Source organism: Verticillium dahliae, genomic scaffold (assembly GCF_000150675.1).
Source record: "Verticillium dahliae VdLs.17 supercont1.27 genomic scaffold, whole genome shotgun sequence".
Taxonomy (NCBI): domain Eukaryota; kingdom Fungi; phylum Ascomycota; class Sordariomycetes; order Glomerellales; family Plectosphaerellaceae; genus Verticillium; species Verticillium dahliae.
The window spans coordinates 310,553-328,343 of record NW_009276928.1 but is presented as its reverse complement, the minus strand read 5'-3'; the positions used below and the strand labels follow the sequence as shown (position 1 = coordinate 328,343).

The 17,791-nt window shown below is 54.5% G+C and overlaps 4 protein-coding genes across 4 annotated transcripts; 1 reads left to right on the top strand and 3 right to left on the bottom strand.

Annotated features, from left to right (window-relative positions):
- Window positions 1-43: 43 nt before the first annotated feature.
- Window positions 44-1,798, bottom strand: VDAG_09805 (siderophore iron transporter mirB; the record flags this gene model as incomplete). Its single annotated transcript, XM_009654664.1, has 1 exon — window positions 44-1,798. One exon carries the CDS (start codon window positions 1,796-1,798, stop codon window positions 44-46), a length of 1,755 nt encoding a protein of 584 aa, XP_009652959.1.
- Window positions 1,799-8,294: 6,496 nt separating this feature from the next.
- Window positions 8,295-9,365, bottom strand: VDAG_09804 (alpha/beta hydrolase fold-3 domain-containing protein; the record flags this gene model as incomplete). Its single annotated transcript, XM_009654663.1, has 2 exons — window positions 8,295-8,350; window positions 8,435-9,365. The coding sequence occupies 2 exons, from the start codon at window positions 9,363-9,365 to the stop codon at window positions 8,295-8,297; spliced, it is 987 nt and encodes a 328-aa protein (XP_009652958.1).
- Window positions 9,366-9,948: 583 nt separating this feature from the next.
- VDAG_09803 (uncharacterized protein) lies at window positions 9,949-11,571 on the bottom strand (the record flags this gene model as incomplete). The annotated part of the gene is made up of 2 exons (XM_009654662.1): window positions 11,417-11,571; window positions 9,949-11,339 (listed from the first exon to the last, which is right to left on the bottom strand). Exons 1-2 carry the CDS (start codon window positions 11,454-11,456, stop codon window positions 9,949-9,951), a joined length of 1,431 nt encoding a protein of 476 aa, XP_009652957.1. The 5' UTR covers window positions 11,457-11,571.
- A 948-nt stretch (window positions 11,572-12,519) lies between these two features.
- On the top strand, window positions 12,520-17,608 carry VDAG_09802 (transferase family protein; the record flags this gene model as incomplete). Its single annotated transcript, XM_009654661.1, has 7 exons — window positions 12,520-12,952; window positions 13,007-13,289; window positions 13,341-13,392; window positions 13,459-14,215; window positions 14,272-14,324; window positions 14,400-16,706; window positions 16,928-17,608. 7 exons carry the CDS (start codon window positions 12,520-12,522, stop codon window positions 17,606-17,608), a joined length of 4,566 nt encoding a protein of 1,521 aa, XP_009652956.1.
- Between the last annotated feature and the right edge of the window lie 183 nt (window positions 17,609-17,791).

The following is a 17,791-nucleotide window of genomic DNA, read 5'->3' as shown; positions in this document are numbered from 1 at the left end:
GACAAATGCCATGCATGCGGCCGCAAGAAAAAAGATTGACTCTCTAGAAGACATTACCCTTCACCTGCTTCATGGTCCTCACATCCGTGTTCCTCCAAATGGCCACACCAACAACAGCAAGCACCCAGACCGCCGTACCCCCGGTCAACATCATCGACTGTGCATCGGCGTACGCCTTCTGAATGGCGATACGGGTGGGTGTTCCAACAGGGTACATGAGCTGCGCCTCGAGCATGGCGTAAATGTTGAAGAGTTCCGGCTGCGCCTCGACGGGGAGGTACTCGGCAAGCTTGACAGGGAAAACGTTCTGCCAAATGGTTCCGGCGACGGTGAGGCCGACGGCGCCGCCGACGGCCGAAAACATGGACAGGACGGCCATGACGACAGCGACGTTCTGGTGGTTCGACGCCGAGACGGCGGCGATCTGTGGCGTGATGAGCATGATGCCACCGGCGGCCGACAGAAAGACCTGGGACATGATGATGAGGCCGAGATTGGATGACTTTGCGTCCCGGAAGTGAATCATGAGGCCCATGAAGAGCACGTACACGGGAATGGCACCGTAGAGAGTGATGGCCTTGAAACGTCCCGTGTACCGAATGGCCACGCCGGTGGCAATGGAAAATAGACTGCCGCCGAGACCGTAGATCTGGTAGACGTAGCTAGCCTTGGTCACGCTCAGGTCGTGGACAACCATGAGGTACGAGGTGAAGAAGCTGTTCCAGCAGAAAAAGCTGATGAACAGCGTGGTGCCGAGCACACATGCGCCGACCATGTTGCGGTCGAGAAGCAGTGAGTAGGGGATGAATGTGACGGGAGCCAGGAATTTCTCCCACAACGCGAAAAGTACGACGAGGAGCACGCCAAAGACCAGCAGGCAAATGATCAGAGGCGAGCGCCACTGCAGAGGCTGGAAGCCGTAGAGGTTGAAAGACAGCAGGAACATGGACAAGCCGACCGTAAGCAGGAGAAGGCCGACAGCGTCGAATTCGCGTGCATAGTAAAGAACGGATGCAACCGGTGAACGCTTCTCCTTCTCCGAAACGATGACGCCCTGCTCCTTGGCCTTGGAGAGGTTGACTAGCAGCAGGGCAAGCAGGGGCGCGCAGAGGACGGGCACGATGATGGAGAACATGCCATAGGCCCACCGCCAACCAGGGCCATTGAGGAAGCCTTCCGAGATGGGACCTCCCAGCCAGATGGTTATGATATTGGGTGATGCCGTCAGGGCTGTCATCAGCGCTCGGTTGCGCAGGGACGAGGTATCGGCGACGATGATGTTGACCGTGTAGAGTAGCGAGTTGGTTCCAACGGTCCAGAAAACCTGGGCCGCCGCGTACATCTCGACGCTGTTGGTTGCTGCCATCATGACGAGGCCAATTGTTGTGATGACGAGCGAAACGGCGTAGCCTTGCGGCCGGCCAAAGACGTCAAGGACCTTGGCAATCGTGAGGATGCAGACTCCTCCTGCCACCGTGCTGATGATGCCAACGGTCGGCGTCAGCGAGTGAAGCTGGAAGGCCGAGGTGACGAAGGGTGTCAGTGATGCCGACGACATTTGCTGCATCAGCGTGACAAAGTACACGATCCAGATCAAGACGTAGGCGATGATCAGAGTCGTCTTGGACCAGACCGTGGCGATGGCTTCGACATTGCGAACACCGGCTTGAGCCTCCTTGTCGATGGTCTCTTCTTGCTGTTGGGAGGATTCGCGGTCGTGCTCCAGATCTCGAATCTTCGCCTCTTGCTCCTTGCTGGCCACGTGCAATGGCACGTCAGGGTGTCGAGGCTCTGCCATGACTGTGGTAGGCAAGAGAAAACAAAAAAGCGTTGCGTTACTTGTGAATGAAAGACAATAGGCAAGGTGGAAGGACCGTCAATAGAAGGTCAAAATCACTGGAAAGAGTTATAGTTTCCTGCCACGCGCCGCACCTGCTTTTGATAGCCCACCTAGGTACGGTAAGTAGGTTGCCAAGGGTATCACAAATGATCTTGCTCAGCTGTTGGTCCAGCCTATCTTGTGGTGTAAACCAAGTGATCAGTGTGGCAATGACCTTGGCTTCTATTCCGCAATTTGAGAAAGTTATCGGCACATCCACCTACATCAGTCTCCCACGCCGAAGCAACAGACCCTTTGCCGTTGTATCGCAAGGGGGGAGGGGTGTGAGTGTCAAAGCTGTGAAGCCTGACCATCTTTCGAGCATGTACACTGCGAGTTGGCCCGCGCAGCCAATGATAACTAGCTCGATTCACCTCAAAAAGCCAGGGTCTCGATGCCGCAACAAGATAGCGTGTTGTCTGGGATGGCGGCTAAGAAACAGGACAGGGATCACAGTTAAGCGAGAAGGGTCCTGTTGCCGATCAGGCAAGGTTCTGTTCTGTGACCCAGGAGTACTTTCATCCCAAATGTGGAGTCCTCATTTGATGCATTTGTTCTGTCGTTATCGCCCCGGTAAGACTCCTTACCGATGCTGGATCTGACCAATTACCTTCGTTTGGACTTCTGGAAGTCTCCTTTTGTACCTTAACAACAATCAATCCACTTTGTTCAATTCCGTGGTGACAGTTATGAGCCCGGGCGACGATACAGCTCCTTGACCTTCGATATCTACAGCAGGGCGCCTACGGCCAATACGCCTGCTGCGAAGCTGTCTACAGCTGAATCGCCGCTGCACTTCAACAGTCAATTGACGCGACGTTTCGCCATTGACGACCACTGGCCAAGGGCCGTTACCGACATCCTCCAGGAGAGCGATCATCTCTCCACGACACATCGAAGCAGGAGAAATCAGCTCCTCAAGACCAATTGAACCTCCGAGACGTGTGGCCTAGGGCTTGAGTACACGCGGGGTCAATTGATGATATTCAACATACACGCGATCAGTCGCGACCATCGAACGACCTCCCCGACGGTCTCCGACAACGCCCAGGGATCCTCAAGATGGACTCTGGTAAGCACAGAGTGACACTTACAAGGAGGGAGGAATGGAGGACATGGCTCAACTCCGTCAGAGCCGTGGCGACCTCCTACGAGGCCTGGGATCTAGTCGACCCAGACAAAGAGGCTGACAGGCGGCCCAAGAGGGCCAAGAAGCCAACAGCACCGTCATTCGAAGATGAGACGCGAGATCTCAGCACACTGCTGACGTTGTACAAGATCCATTTGGACATCTACAACAGGGAGTCAGCGGGCCTCCAGGAGGTCCAGAAATACATCCTCAACACAGTCGACAGGAGCCTTTCGGCCGTCTTCATGAACGAGGAAAGCAGCCAGGAGTGGCTCAAGGCGTTGAAGGACCACTTCGCCCCTTCCGACATGGGACAGAAACAATACATTCGCCAGCGCTGGGAGGAGCATATGGCGATGATCAAGAAGATGGACCATGAGAAGTGGGTTGACGACTTCATCCTACTCTGTATCGAAGTTGAGAAGCACGGGATTCCTCAGCTTAAAGAAGCCGCAGATCAAAATGTTCAATTCCTTCGGGCAATTCTTTCCGTGTCTCCAGGGTGGGCCGAAGCAGAGTGCGCCCACCAAGTTCGCCGGGAGCTGGATGATCGTGATGGAGGGAAGGTACTGGCGTTGAGGTACAAGAGCTACCTTAGAGACTACCAACCGCATCGCCTCACCACCAAGCCATCTCAGACGTCCTTCTACAGCGACTCGGTGACCTTCATGGGCAAGGACCGGAATGGTCAAAGTGATCGGACGAGTGCCCAGGATTCCCATCGTGACTCTCCTCAACAGCCAAACAGCTCGCCTTCTCGCAGACCATTCTGCGACTGTGTACAGCAGAAGAGGGCACCCAAGGCGTGTCAGCCCATCTGTCTGTGCCCAAATATCGCGGAACACCGGAGGAAGAAGAGCTATCAATCCGATCAGAGCCTGCTGGACTACATTGACGAAGCGAAGAAAAGGATGAAGCCAAGCACATTGCAATTCTGGAACGAGAAAATCAAGGAGGACAAAAAGAAGCGGCAGGAGGCAAGAGGCACCAGTGGAGTCGCCGTCTCTGCTTTTAACAACTTCCTCGGTGACGATGATGAACAGAGCTGCGATGACGAGTACACCAACTTCATGAGCAACTTCTCCGTCGCTGATTCGGACGAGTTTCAACGGACAAACCGAGGAGGGGATCTCCGTCACGAGTTCCTGATCGACTCGGGTACACCCAACCATATAACCAACAACAAAGACCTCCTCACCAACTTTCGCGAGGCCACCGACACTGTAAGATACAGCACAGGAGGAGGCAAATCAAGCCCCGTCGAAGGGCATGGCACGATGGCCATCGACACCCTCGACAGCAAGCAGAACGTCATCAGCATCACCTGCCATGATGTCTCGTACATCAAAGACTACCCGACGACGCTTATTTCAGCCAGGCAGCTCCAACGCCAAGGACTCGGACTGGACTCCCTCAGGAACATGCTGTTCAACCCAGCCACTGGCTCAGAGATCCCACTTCAGGAGAAGGGTGGCCAGTATGCGGTGAACACCCTACATAGCACCACTTCCTTCTATCACTCCAAGAAGCAGAGAGCCGCGATGGTCAGCGACTCGAGGCTCTGGCACGAACGGCTGGCTCATGCCCACCCAGAGGCCATACAGCAGCTGCCATACAGCTGTACTGGAGTTGGGGTGAAAGGGCCAACAACATTCGAATGCGAGTCTTGCGGGGTAGCGAAATCCAAGAAGATTGTATCTCGGAGACAGCCAACGTACACGACGACGAATCCATTTGAGCGCGTCAACCTGGACTTCTTCAGCCCTGGGAAGTCGTACAACGGCATGGAGTCGTGCCTTGTAATAACGGACGCATATTCGGGGAAGATTGTTGTCAGGATTCTGCCTGCCAGAGCAGATGGCTTCCAGGCGTTTATCAACTTTGAGATGTTTCTCTGGAGACAGTACCATCTGGTCATCAAGGTCCTGAGAGTTGACTGGGACTCAGCACTACGCAGCAATCTGGTTACTTGGTCAGAAGAGCGCGGCATTCTCTTGGAGAGATCAGCCGCAAGGACACCAGAACAGAACGGTGCCGCAGAACGCAATGGAGGCACGATATTCACCATCGCAAGAACCCTTACCTCGGCTGCTGGGTTCCCGGAGGATTTGTGGCCAGAGGTGGTACAAACCGCTGCATATCTCCACAATCTCACGCCGAAGGGACGCCTACAGTGGGCGACACCAGAAGGAAGGCTGAACGACTGGCTCAACTCCAAGGGCCTTGCCGCTCGAACTACGGCTCCAGGCCTGGCTCACCTGCGAAGATACGGATGCAGGGCGTATCCTCTCACGGCAGACGCCCAAGAGGGACGTAACCGAAAGCAGAAGCTGGCTCCGAGAGCCCACATCGGCTATCTCTGTGGATACGACAGCAGCAACATATACAGAATCTGGGTTCCAGAGATGAAAGCAGTATTGAGGACAAGAGACGTGGGTTTCGATGAGTCCACAGTTTTCAAGGACGCCCAATCCCCAAAGCCAATTCTACAGGACGAATTCCAGGCTTTGGACGTGCCCGTTGCGGACGCCCAGAATCCTTTCAACTCGTCACTGGACATTGACGAGTTCGATGTTGCCACCATCGACCTGTTCGAGAAAGCCCGGACATTCCAACTTGGAGGAAAGATCAACGCGGAGATACTGCGACCCCGGGAAGGTCACACAGCCAGCAGAGATGATGTCCTGCCGTCACCACGTCCAACTCCAGAGACGGAGACTGGACAAGGCCAGCCAGCTGTCTCTGAGGGGGTGGAAGATGCCGTAATAGACACCATTCAAGGGGCTGAAGATGCTGTGGAAGACACGATCCCCGTGCCAGACACCATTCAAGTGACTGAAGAGGCTATTGAAGACACTATCGAAGTAGCTCGGAGCCCTGAATCAACACCTCAACACACACCAGCTGATCAAAGTTCAGCTGAAGACGAGACAGAGACTGTGGAGGCCCGACCATCAGTGGCACCAGCCCCACAGCCGTCGCCATCAACACAAATCCAAGGCACTCGAAGGAGCGCTAGAGACAGAAAGCCGTCACAGTTCAAAGACGGCACCCCCACCGACCAGGCTCTAGGAGCCCGCCGCAGCAAGAAAATGCCTCCATCATCACATTTGACCGTGGAATACTCATTCTTTCACACTCAGACTCCATCGAACAAGAAACCGCTTCTCCGAACAGATATGCCCGCGGAGCCAAGATCCTGGAAGGAGATGCTTCATTCTGATCACAAAAAGCAGTGGCTAGAAGCAAGCGTCCAGGAGGTCAACACCATTGAAAATATGGACACAATCGAGCAAGTCCCCTTCGAATCGGTCGACCAGGAAATACACAAGGTTCTCGGGTTGACCTGGGTCTGGAAATACAAGGTTGACTCCACCGGCTACGTGACCAAGTTCAAGGCCAGGCTCTGCGTACGAGGAGACCAACAGCCCAAGAATGAGATGGAAACATACGCGTCGACACTGGCAGCCAAGACGTTCAGAACGTTGATGGCCATCTGTGCAGAGTTTGACCTAGACACGCACCAGTTGGATGCCGTCAACGCCTTTCCAAATGCACACCTCGACGAGACAGTCTACGTCTGGGCCCCTCAGGGCTGGGATCTCATGCAGGAGATGCAACAGAAGAAGGGCGCTCCACAGAGGCGCACGATTTTCAAGCTGAAGAGAGCTTTGTACGGTTTGCGCCGATCACCGCTTCTCTGGCACAAGCTGCTGTCCGAGGCTATGCGGAAGATCGGCCTCGTGGCTCTCGAGGAAGATAACTGTGTCTTCATGGGCAGAGGCATGATCATGTTCTTCTACGTTGACGACATCATCCTCATGAACCGCAAAGAGGATCGCCAAGCGGCCGAAGAGCTGAAGAGCCAGCTCAAGTCTCTGTTCGAGATGCGAGAACTTGGCGAGGTCAGATGGTTCTTAGGCATCAGAGTGGTCAGAGATCGTAGCCAGCGCAAGCTCTGGCTGTCTCTGGAGAACTACATCACTGAAAAGATGAAGGACCTCAACCTCCAGCCATCCACCAGAGGTCATTTGACGCCTCTATCAACAGACCCAGCACCTGCTCCAAAGGATTACGAAGCCTCTGCTGAATCCATTCAACTATACCAACGCAAAATTGGTTCCATCAATTACGCAGCAACCACAACACGACCTGATGTGGCCAAAGCTGCCTCAAGACTTGCGGAGTCTCTGCTCAGGCCGACAGAACTCCATCACCTTGCAGCAGACCACTGTCTCCGCTACCTCTATCGCACAAGGGCTCTCTCGCTGTCCTACGGAGGATCAGGAGACCATTCTACATCGCTGTATTGTGCGAGCGACGCATCATTCGGCGATGATCCCATCACCAGATTTAGCTCACAAGGATACACCACCATGCTCTTTGGAGGTCCAATTGACTGGAAAGCTACAAAGCAGCGATCCGTGGTCACTTCTAGCACCGAAGCTGAGCTGGTGGCCCTCAGTGTCGCAGCGAGGAACTACCTTGCCACTCTTCGTCTGATCAAGGAGCTTCAGCTACGTTTTCATGGCAAGGTTCCGATCCAGATGTTCTGTGATAACCGCCAAACGCTGCTGTTACTCACTAGTGAGAGGCCTCAAGCCACTACGAAGCTCAAGCATGTTGACATCCATCGTCTTTGGATCCGACAAACAGTCAGACAGGGGAAGATATCCGTGGACTGGATGAGCACTGACAAGATAGTGAGCGATGGGCTTACAAAGATTCTCCCGACTCAGAAGCATCAGAACTTCGTGAAGCTTCTGCAGATGGAGTGCGTACCAGCGGTCCACCAGTGAACAGCTTGCTCAATTTCGCCCACCTCTCCTAACACTTACACACATCCTTATTTGCTTCACAAGCACGATTTCCTTCATCTGCCCTGAGAACGCCAACTGTTCCAAAGGCACCAAATTCTCTACCAAAAGCCGCCAACAGGCATCTGCCTGATCTTTCGTGGTTCAGATGGTCAGAGAGAGGCTCGCCTACCCATCTGAGGGGGTGTGTTGCCGATCAGGCAAGGTTCTGTTCTGTGACCCAGGAGTACTTTCATCCCAAATGTGGAGTCCTCATTTGATGCATTTGTTCTGTCGTTATCGCCCCGGTAAGACTCCTTACCGATGCTGGATCTGACCAATTACCTTCGTTTGGACTTCTGGAAGTCTCCTTTTGTACCTTAACAACAATCAATCCACTTTGTTCAATTCCGTGGTGACAGGTCCCGATTATGAATATGCGCAAGTTTATTCCTAACCCGCTCACACACCCGCCTCAACGGCCGACGGTCTATTGGTCTAGATCCACGGCCCGCATGATCCTCCCGAGCCAAGTCTGCTTCGCGACTATAGCGGCGTGGATAAGCGGCACCTCAGGATTATCCATACCATCAAACAAGTGGAACGCGCCCGGCCAGATATGCAACTCACAAGTTGATCCACAACGCCACATGTTCATGGCGTAGAGGACGGCTGGGTCACGGAACACCTCGCATTCGGCGGCGTCGATGTAGGTCGGCGGGAGGTTCGCCAAGTCGACGGCGCGGGACGGCGCCTGATACGGCGTCACTCTGTCGGTGGCCCGATCGTCACCGAGCGCATGCGTCCACGCCATTCGGTTCGACACGCCAGACCAGGGACTCCCGTATTCGAACTGCTGGTCCGACACGCTGGCGCAGCGGTCGTCGAGCATGGGCGACAGCAGCATCTGCGCCTTGACAGGAGTCGCTAGGGACTTCCTATCGCGGGCCATGAGGCAGATGACTGCCGCGAGGGCCGCGCCACCAGACACACCCAGCACGACGATGCCAGCCGCGTCGAGGCCCAGGCTGGTTGCGTGCTGAGACAACCACACGAGCCCTGCATGGCAGTCTTCTGCAGGCCCGGGGGCGCGGGTCTCTGGGGCAAGTCGATACTCGACGGACGCAAACGCGCACTCGACATCCTTGAGGAGACCCAAGAGTTCGGTCACGGCGCTGAAACGGTCGCCGGCGACCATGCCGCCGCCGTGGATATGGTACACGACCGGCAGATTGGATGAAGTTGGTTGTTTGGGCTTGAAGATGGATAGAATCACATCATTTCCATCGGGGCCTGGGAGGTGATGTTCGACATGCTCCAAGTGCGGTGCACTCTGCACAACTGTGTCTGCATTGTATACAAATGGTGTCGCTTCGTTTTCTTCACTGCTGACAGTTGTGCCTCTCATCAAGTCGAGGTCTAGCTCCTCGGGAAGGAGGAAGAGGTCAACGAGAGATGTAAGGGTCGGATCGATAATTGGACGAGGACCCTTGATCCTGTCATCAAGCTGTGCAGCTTGTGAGTAAGGGAACGGATATGTCTTTGATGGCGGCTGAGCCATGCTTGACCCGATTTGCTCGTGTCACCGGGGGAGGAAGGGGTGTGTGTGTGATCTTGGTGCTCAGGTGTAGGTTGGTTGCCAAGTCGAAGGAGCAGCAAGGATGTTTCACGAGAAGGACCAGGATGCTTGGTGTTCATTCCTTCGATTCGTCTGCCTCACCGAGAATCCAAGGGGGAAAAGTGAGTGAAGAAGGCTAGTGCTAAGTAGAGCTGCGTTGCGGTCTTTTGAGCAGGTTTCTGGCGATCTCTCTCGCTTTGGAGGGGACCCTGGCCTCGCTCATGCAGTCGTGATGCAGGCTGACCCCGTCAATGTCCGCCTGGGTCGAGTATAGCAATCTCTCAGCGTAATTGCACAACTATTGGATCTGGTCCTGCCAATCTATTCCCACGTGCAGACTGCGCGATCCAAATGAGACAACCACCACCACCTACATCTTGGGTCTCCTGCAGGGAGAGGCTCTTTTCGCTTGACACTGACCCGACTTGACGGAAGCCCATCACGGTGTGTCGAGGAGCTGCCTGGACTACCACATGGGTCACACAGAAAAGCTTGTTCTGGAGGCCTGTGTCTGCGATGTTGATGATCAAAATTTTCCGAAAAAGCCGCGAACCCCCTCACGCAGCTTGTCGATGACATCTTGTCCTACAACACCCTCCTGCCAGCTGAAGCCCACTGACAGTGAGCCATCTCCGCCGGTGGCGATGCTGACTGTGATGGCAGCACCCGATGCGACGGCACTCCGGCTGAGCAGGACTCGGCCAATCTCCCATGTGCTTACGGCGTTTTCGGGAACAGATCCGCTGACAGGAACAAGCAGTCCGACATTGGTCACCTCGAGAGCCGCATCCCTGGGCTGCCCAAGAAGGGAATTGAAAACGACAGACACGTCCTCGATACCCTTGAAAGGTGCAACGGCGGTGTAGGGCTCACCGGTCGGCGAGACGTTGGCGAGGTAGTCGGCTATGCCTGCTGACACGGCTTGTGCCACATCCCACGCAACTGCCGAGTCGGGGCGGCCGCCGGGCCGCGCAATCTGTACTTTCGTGGCGTCGAAGTAGGTCCCAATTGCGCCATTTGCTTCCCCTCGGGGAAGGCTGAGCCATGGACGCAGGCTGACCGGTATAATGCAGGTGATAGCCTCGGTCGTGGGGGGCAGGATCCCAAAGAGAGCCGTGGCGATGATGGATGTCAGACCCGATGTCACCGACACGCTCTTGTCCTTGCAAACGCGGAAAAAAGCCTGCGACTTGCTCGGTGAGAAGTGGAGAGACGACCAGCGCGACTCGCAGGGGGCATGGATGGGACCGCCTGTCCACTGCTTGAGCTCTGGTGCGGGAGGCGCAGAGGGAGTAGGGTTGATGGGCAAAGGATGCAGCTCTTCCAGCGGCGGTAAGATTGCGATGTCTTCGCCTGGCACGACGGTTCCTTCGCCTTCGTTTCCGGCCTCGTCAGCAGCGGACAAAGAAGCAGTCTCGAGAGCCGCTCGGAAGGCGTTGTGGAACACCATTCCGGAGACGCCGTCGCCAATAGCATGGTGGTAGATGAAGGAGGCTGTGAACTCGTTCGACGACCCTGAGGCTTCCAGAATGATCAGTCGCCAAAAGGGTAAGCTGCCATAGTCTGCCTTGAAGTTGGTGTTGTGTTGTTCTTCCAGAATGGCGTCAAGCTCCTCATCACTCCCATCCGCGGAAGCGGCCGCAAGCGGCTTGGTTCGCTTCAGGAAGATGATGCTTCGTGTCAGATCGATACTGGGAAGAGAGGCGAAGTAGGTATCAACAGCATCCTCATTAACAGGAATTGCGAACAAGAAGCGGTTCTTCCGTATCACATCTCGCATCGCAGCGAAGACGACGCGGCGGAGATCGAAAGCCGCCGCCGCGTCGTAAGACCCTGACAGTTTGTAATGGGCCGATAAGCCAACATTGTTGAAATATCCCAAGTGATGACAGGCTGCGGAGACTTGCTCGAGTTTGCCTTCGTGTAAGCAGTATTGTCAGCCATCCGCAGACAAGAAGTAGAACCTGAATGGGAATGAGGGTGTTGGTAATTACCCAGGGGACGCAGTTTTGCGAGAAGAAGAGGATTCGACATTCTTTTTGACGCCAGATTATAGCTTGGAAACGAGATTGAAGGTTGAGCTATCTCGGGCGATGTGTGAGTACTGAATGATTTAGTCAAGGCTCTCAAAGAGACAGGCCAGTTTAATTTGCAATACTTGATTCCGACTGAGCCTTCTATCACGAAGTTGCCCGGAATAAGAGCAAGTAAATAAGATCGCAGCGGGGACGATATCCAGGGTATGTTCTGCATCCAAAACGGCAGGTCGGTGATCCTGGCACCTACATGGGCGCACCGGCCGGATCACACCGCAAGACCAAGCACATGCATGACCCCCAAAGTGTCGTCAGCCTCGTCTTCTCTCGAACCACCCCCCTCCTCCTGATTCTCCACGAGTCCGGGCACACAGCCGGGTTGCCAACCTTCCTAGGCTCAGTCAGATCGTCCTGGGCGTGAAATCGCCTCGAATATGCTCAAGACTCGGAGAGGACCGCGGTCAAGATCCTGTGGGGCTAGCGGGCACTTGCGCCATGTTGAGTAAGTAAGCGCAGGTCCGCCTCCAATCCTGAAGGCATCGAGGCATCGCGAGAGAAGCGCACCATGAGCATCCTTCAGTTCGCCCCCTGTCTAGCTGTCCTTGTCGACAAGGCTTTCGGTGGCGCCCTTGCCATCAGCACAGCACTCGTTAGAGCTGTTAATTGCGTTTTAAGTAGACAGGGCTTTGGCTCTCTTCCATACCCTTTCTCTATCTACAGTTCTACACTGCTTCGCCGTTCACATCTTGCGTGCCTTCCTGGTCTCGCATTCTCATAAACCTTCATACCCACCACAATTTCCTCCGCCTCATGACTTTCTCTGAGGTATCTTGCCCTATCCTGCGTTGTGAGAAAGGCTATCTGTGTCCTCATTAGGGTCCGTTGCGGCGCCTCTCACCTATCCCCAGCTTTTCTGGTCGACCGTCCATCATATTGCCGCCAACAGCACGTTGACATTGCATCGCCGCCCATCAATACTGCATTTCAACCCAGACAGTCATTTCTTGTGTCGGTCCTTCAATCAAAGTTACGAAGGGACCCATACACCCCCCACCGCCCACATGGCAGCGATCCAAACACCTAATGCCGTTGCTCACGGCCCCCTTTCCTGCCTGCACGGTGCCGTGTCTCCAGCAAACACCCTGTTTGCTGACCAGGAACAACATGTCAAGGATACATCTCGTCTGATCCTGGACATCATTTTCGAGCACGCGCTTAACAAATTCGACAACACGCAGGAGTTGCTGGAGAAGCGTGAAAGCAACTTCTTGTCGGTTATTGCCCGATTCGTCGCGGCACAGCAGCCGGTCAAGACATGTCTTCCTGCATTCCCGTTCAAATCAGCCAACAAGGTATATAAAGTACTCGGCAACCTGCCTGATAAGGCTGAGGAATTGGCTCTCGGCCGGTTGAACTCCATGTGTGTCAGAATTCGGCACGTGTATTCACCCGGCGCCAGCGTCACCATCATCTCAGACGGCATCACATACAACGGTACTTAATACTCGTCTGTAATTCATCGATACCTCTAGCTAAAACTTGCTCCAGATCTTCTATGTATCTCGGATCAAGATACTTGGGCCTATGGACAGGCTTTGCGAAAAATGTCCATCCAGAAAAAGTTTGATAACGTCGACTTTTGCCGGATCGGTGATCTGCTCGACTCCCCGATGCCCAAGGACATGAGAGACATCGTCTACATTGCCAACTGCACAAACTTCCGTCGCATGCTCCTCAACGAGCACGGCAGGGAAGACCTCAACATTGACGATGAGATTGCCTCAAATCCAGACACCAAGCTCACATATCTCGGATACAAGAGATTCCTAGAGTCGGATTTGAAACACATCTTTCCACGCGGAACCGAGCGAACTTCAAACAGTTACAAGAGAGACTGCAAATACCTGGCAAAGCAGATGCTGATACGAGGATATGTATGTTCTTCCCCCCCCCCAAGTCGCCTTGTGCGCCTGTGATCTCGATGACTTACTTTCGTGTAGGCTTTTGCTGGAGCTGTCAAAAATAAGTTCCCGAATCATCTCCGTCTTTCCATTCACGAATCTGTTGCAGGGGACAAGATTTCCATCAGCCTCCTCAGCACAAAAACTGGTTTCACGACCCCATGGCACTGCACCGTTGCTCGGCTAGCAGACGGCCAGTGGGTCAGCGCTCCCATGGGCGAGTTTAGTAAGGATAACCGGTTAAGGGTCGTCTACGAGGACGGCCGCCCGAGCCACTTTGAAGAACAACCGCCAGAGAAGGGCACCGAGGGCATCACCGAGGCCACAGCGGACTACCTCCGACAAGCTAGGCCACTGAGCGTCGACGCGTACCTAAGTGGCGCTTCAACCCCTTCCACAGTCGCCTCCTCGGACTCTGCCTCTGTCAAGCGATCATCTTTCTTCTCGCAATCAGAAGTTTCAGAAGGCAACTCCCAGACGACACCGGCAACAAACTCCCCTCCAAGCCTCGCTTCAAGCCCCGTGGAGAAGCCGAGCAGCGTTTCGCTGTCGCATCAGCCTGATCGTGATGACACGCCTTACGGCAGACGACTGATTCCACAGATTATGGACAGCCTTGCCGTGGTCGAGCCTGAGCGTGTCGTGTTCTCACTAACAAAGCTTTCTGCCGAGTCTCTTGAATTCCGGGACATCTCTGCTCGACTTTTCACGCAAGCCGTTGACAAGCTGGCTTGGTGGCTTCACGCACAGGTTGGAGACTCTGAGCAGATCCAGCCTGTGGGTTACATTGGACCACGTAAGTTTATTAGATCCTATCTCTGGACGCGATTGAAAACTGACGGGCTTGTCCAGACGACCTGAGACACATTCTTCTGACTTACGCCTGTGTGAAGACCGGTTATACAGTAAGTGATGGGTTTCTAGGCAAACTTTGGAGAGCTATGACAGGCCAGAGGAAGCTGACTCCTATTCTCTGACAGGCACTCTTCCTATCTCCTAAGAACAATACAGAGGGAGCTTTGGCAGTCCTCGAGGCTACAAAGTGCAACATCTGGGCTACCGCTGGAGATGCGACCACAATCCCTCTCGTCAAGGACGTGCTCCAGCAGCGACCAATGAAGATCCTACAGCTCCCTCTGCTCGATGACCTACTCAGCACAACGCCTACTGAGCCATTTCCCTACACCAAGACCTTTGAAGAAGCCAAGAACGATCCGTTCTGCTTTCTGCATACATCTGGAACAACCGGTGTCCCCAAGCCTATCCCATGGTCGCATGGTCTCGTTGGCACGATGGACGCTGTGCGGCTGCTGCCGCCAGTAGATGACCCCGATTTTGACCTTGCTCCCTGGACATCCGACTGGAAGTCGGGTGACAAGATCTACTCGTCATTCCCCATGAGCCATGGAGCAGGGGTCATCATGGACATCATGATGCCCGCCCTCTTCAACCTCCACTGCGTCTTGGGTCCAGTTGGCGTGCTTCCCAATATCAACCTCGTGGAGAAGTTAGCCGAGACAGCAAGCATTGACATTTGGAGCATGGTGCCATCTCTCGTCGACGAGCTTGGCGAGACACCCGAAGTATTGGCAAAATTCAAGCCGTCCAAGTTCATCTGCGCGTCCGGAGGTCCCGTCAGCCCCCTCAGCGCAGGAAAGGTCAATGAAGTGATCAGAGTACTGAACCTCACGGGCACGACTGAAGGTCTATTCATCGGCAACCTCGTGACGGAGAGGGAAGACTGGTTCTGGTTCTGCTTCCACCCGTCTTCAGGCTTCGAGTTCAAACAGATCGACGACGACACCTATGAGCACTGGGTCCATCGGAACGATTCCTGGCCCCTCATGCAAGGCATCTTTCACACGTTCCCAGATAAGCACTCGATCAACTTCAAGGACTTGTACAAAAGACATCCGAGCAAGCCGAATCTTTGGGCCTTCAAAGGACGAAGCGATGACCTTGTTGTGCTATCCAACGGCTACAAGATTTCGCCCCTGGAAACCGAGGCTTTCGTTACTACACACCCTGCCATTAACGGATGTCTTGTTTTCGGAACGGCAAAGCCTCAGGCTGGTCTGCTTATCGAGCTCAAGGACCCTTCACACAAGCCCGATTCGCTACTCGATAGCATCTGGGAAACAGTCAAGAAGGCAAACTCCATGTCGCTTCACAAAAACCAGCTGCACAAGGACTTTGTTACCTTTTCCGACCCTGAAAACCCCTTCATTCGCACCGACAAGGGCACGATCAAGAGACCCGCCACCCTTGCTTTGTATAGCGACTATATCGAACGATTCTACAGCTCCCGCAGTGAAGATGTTGAGGTGAACATCCACGTTGACTTGGCCTCGATCGATTCCGTCCAAGACTGTCTCCGTGAGATTTTGGCTTCATCTCTACCGGAAGGCAGCGATGTGCCCCCTGAAACGGATTTGTTTGCTCTCGGCTTGGACTCTCTGGGTGTCTTCGCAGCAGTCAAGACCATTCGTGCAGCTACAGGGCTCGGGGAGAGGATTGCTCCCCGCCACATCTATGCCAACCCCACCATCAAGGGCCTTTCAGAGACCGTGTTGAAGCTGTCAGAGGAGAAGAGGGCCAAGGAGAAGGCTTCAGAGCAGGGACCCGTCGACCAGGACAAGGGCAAGCTGAGCAACTTGATCGCTCAGCATAAAGCACGACAAACCTTTGGCCTTAACGCCTTCGATTACGTCAACCCCAACCACGGCATGGGTCTCATGTTCTATTTCCCGCTTCGCGAAGGGGCCGACTTTGCGCAAGTGTTCCAGAATCTCCAAGCGGGCCTCAATCGCACTTTTGACATGATTCCCGGCCTCAGCGGCAAGATGATGCACTGCTCAGAGCAGGTAATCGGCTACACAAAGGGAGACCTCTGCGTCACGATGCCGCCCCTCTCGAAGGCTACGTCGGTCCACAATCGTCTCGTATACAAGGACCTCTCTGGAGTTCTCCCGCCCTACGAAAAGATGCGAGAGGCAGGCTTTGCCCCATCACTGTGTCGAGACGACGTTGTCCTTAGGGACGATCCGTTTCCAAAGTTTCCCGCCAACATCTTCGTTGGCCAGGCGAATTTCGTGACGGGCGGTTGCATTCTGGCAGTCGACCTAAATCACTGCTGTCTCGACGGCCTTGGCGTCATGGTCGCCATCAAGGCTTGGGCCGAGAACTGTAGATTCCTCCAGGGCGACGAGACTGCAACATGCGAATGGTTTGATCCTGAGAGCTTTAACCACAGCCTGCCAGAGATCATTCACGAGCAAGAAGGCTGGGTCCGTCCTCTGGAGGAAATTGACCCCGGAACCTGGAATTTCCTGCCTTTCTTCCCGCCAGAGGCTGATAGCAACACTCCAGCTCCTGTCATTAGGAACGACTGGACTCTGCCCCCCAGGCCGGATTTCCCACTGCACAACGTCTGGCCTTGCCACGCGCCGAGAGATGCCTCAAGACGACACTGTTCGTCATTTCGCCCGAGAAGCTCAACAAAATGAAGCAAGAGGTCCTCGCCGATCCCGAGGCGAAGGGCGTCATCACATCCATCAGCGATATTGTGCAAGCCTTCTTCTGGCGTGCCGCCATCAGGGCGCGATACCGCGTAGCCAAGGAGATCCGCAAGGAGTCCTTCTCAGACGATGAACTGTCGATTCTTGAGCTGCCAACAGACGGCCGCCCATTCTTCTCGTCAATGTTGCCGTCGACCTACATGGGCAGCCTCCTTGTGCTCAGCCGGTTGACAATGCCCGTCGAGACGCTGTGCGCGCCCGAGACGAGCATCGGTCAGGTGGCGTATCTTCTGCGCCAGGCGGCCGCGCGCATCACGCCCTCGGTCGTCCATGACGCGCTGACTATCCTGCAATCGCTGCCGGACCACAGCAGATTCTCAACGGCGAACATGGGCCTTGAGCACATGAACGCCATGATTTCCAACATGATGCTTTTCCCCGCTAGCGAAATCAACTTTGGTGACGCGTTCTTCGAGAACGAGGGCTCGCCCGAGTCGATGAGGCCGCTGATTGAGCGCGGCAACGGGCGCTTCCGGTTCCTGGTCGTCTTCCCGCTGCGCAAGGACGGTGGCGTAGAGCTTGTTTTGGGGACGCACCCGGAGGAGCTGGACATGTTCATGACGGATGATGATTTCACGAAGTACGCGGAGCTTGTAGATACCTGTTGCTAGATTTTCTTTTGATGCAAAATGGCGCGTCTCCTATCAGTTTTTTCAGGCAAGGAACTGCGATAAGATATATTGACTCGTTTGACGCGGCATCTCATTTTTTTCTTTCATGTTAAATCAACAAATGTTGCATCAGACAGGCGAGTATTCACCACCATGCGCGTTCCGAATAACACGAATGAGCAC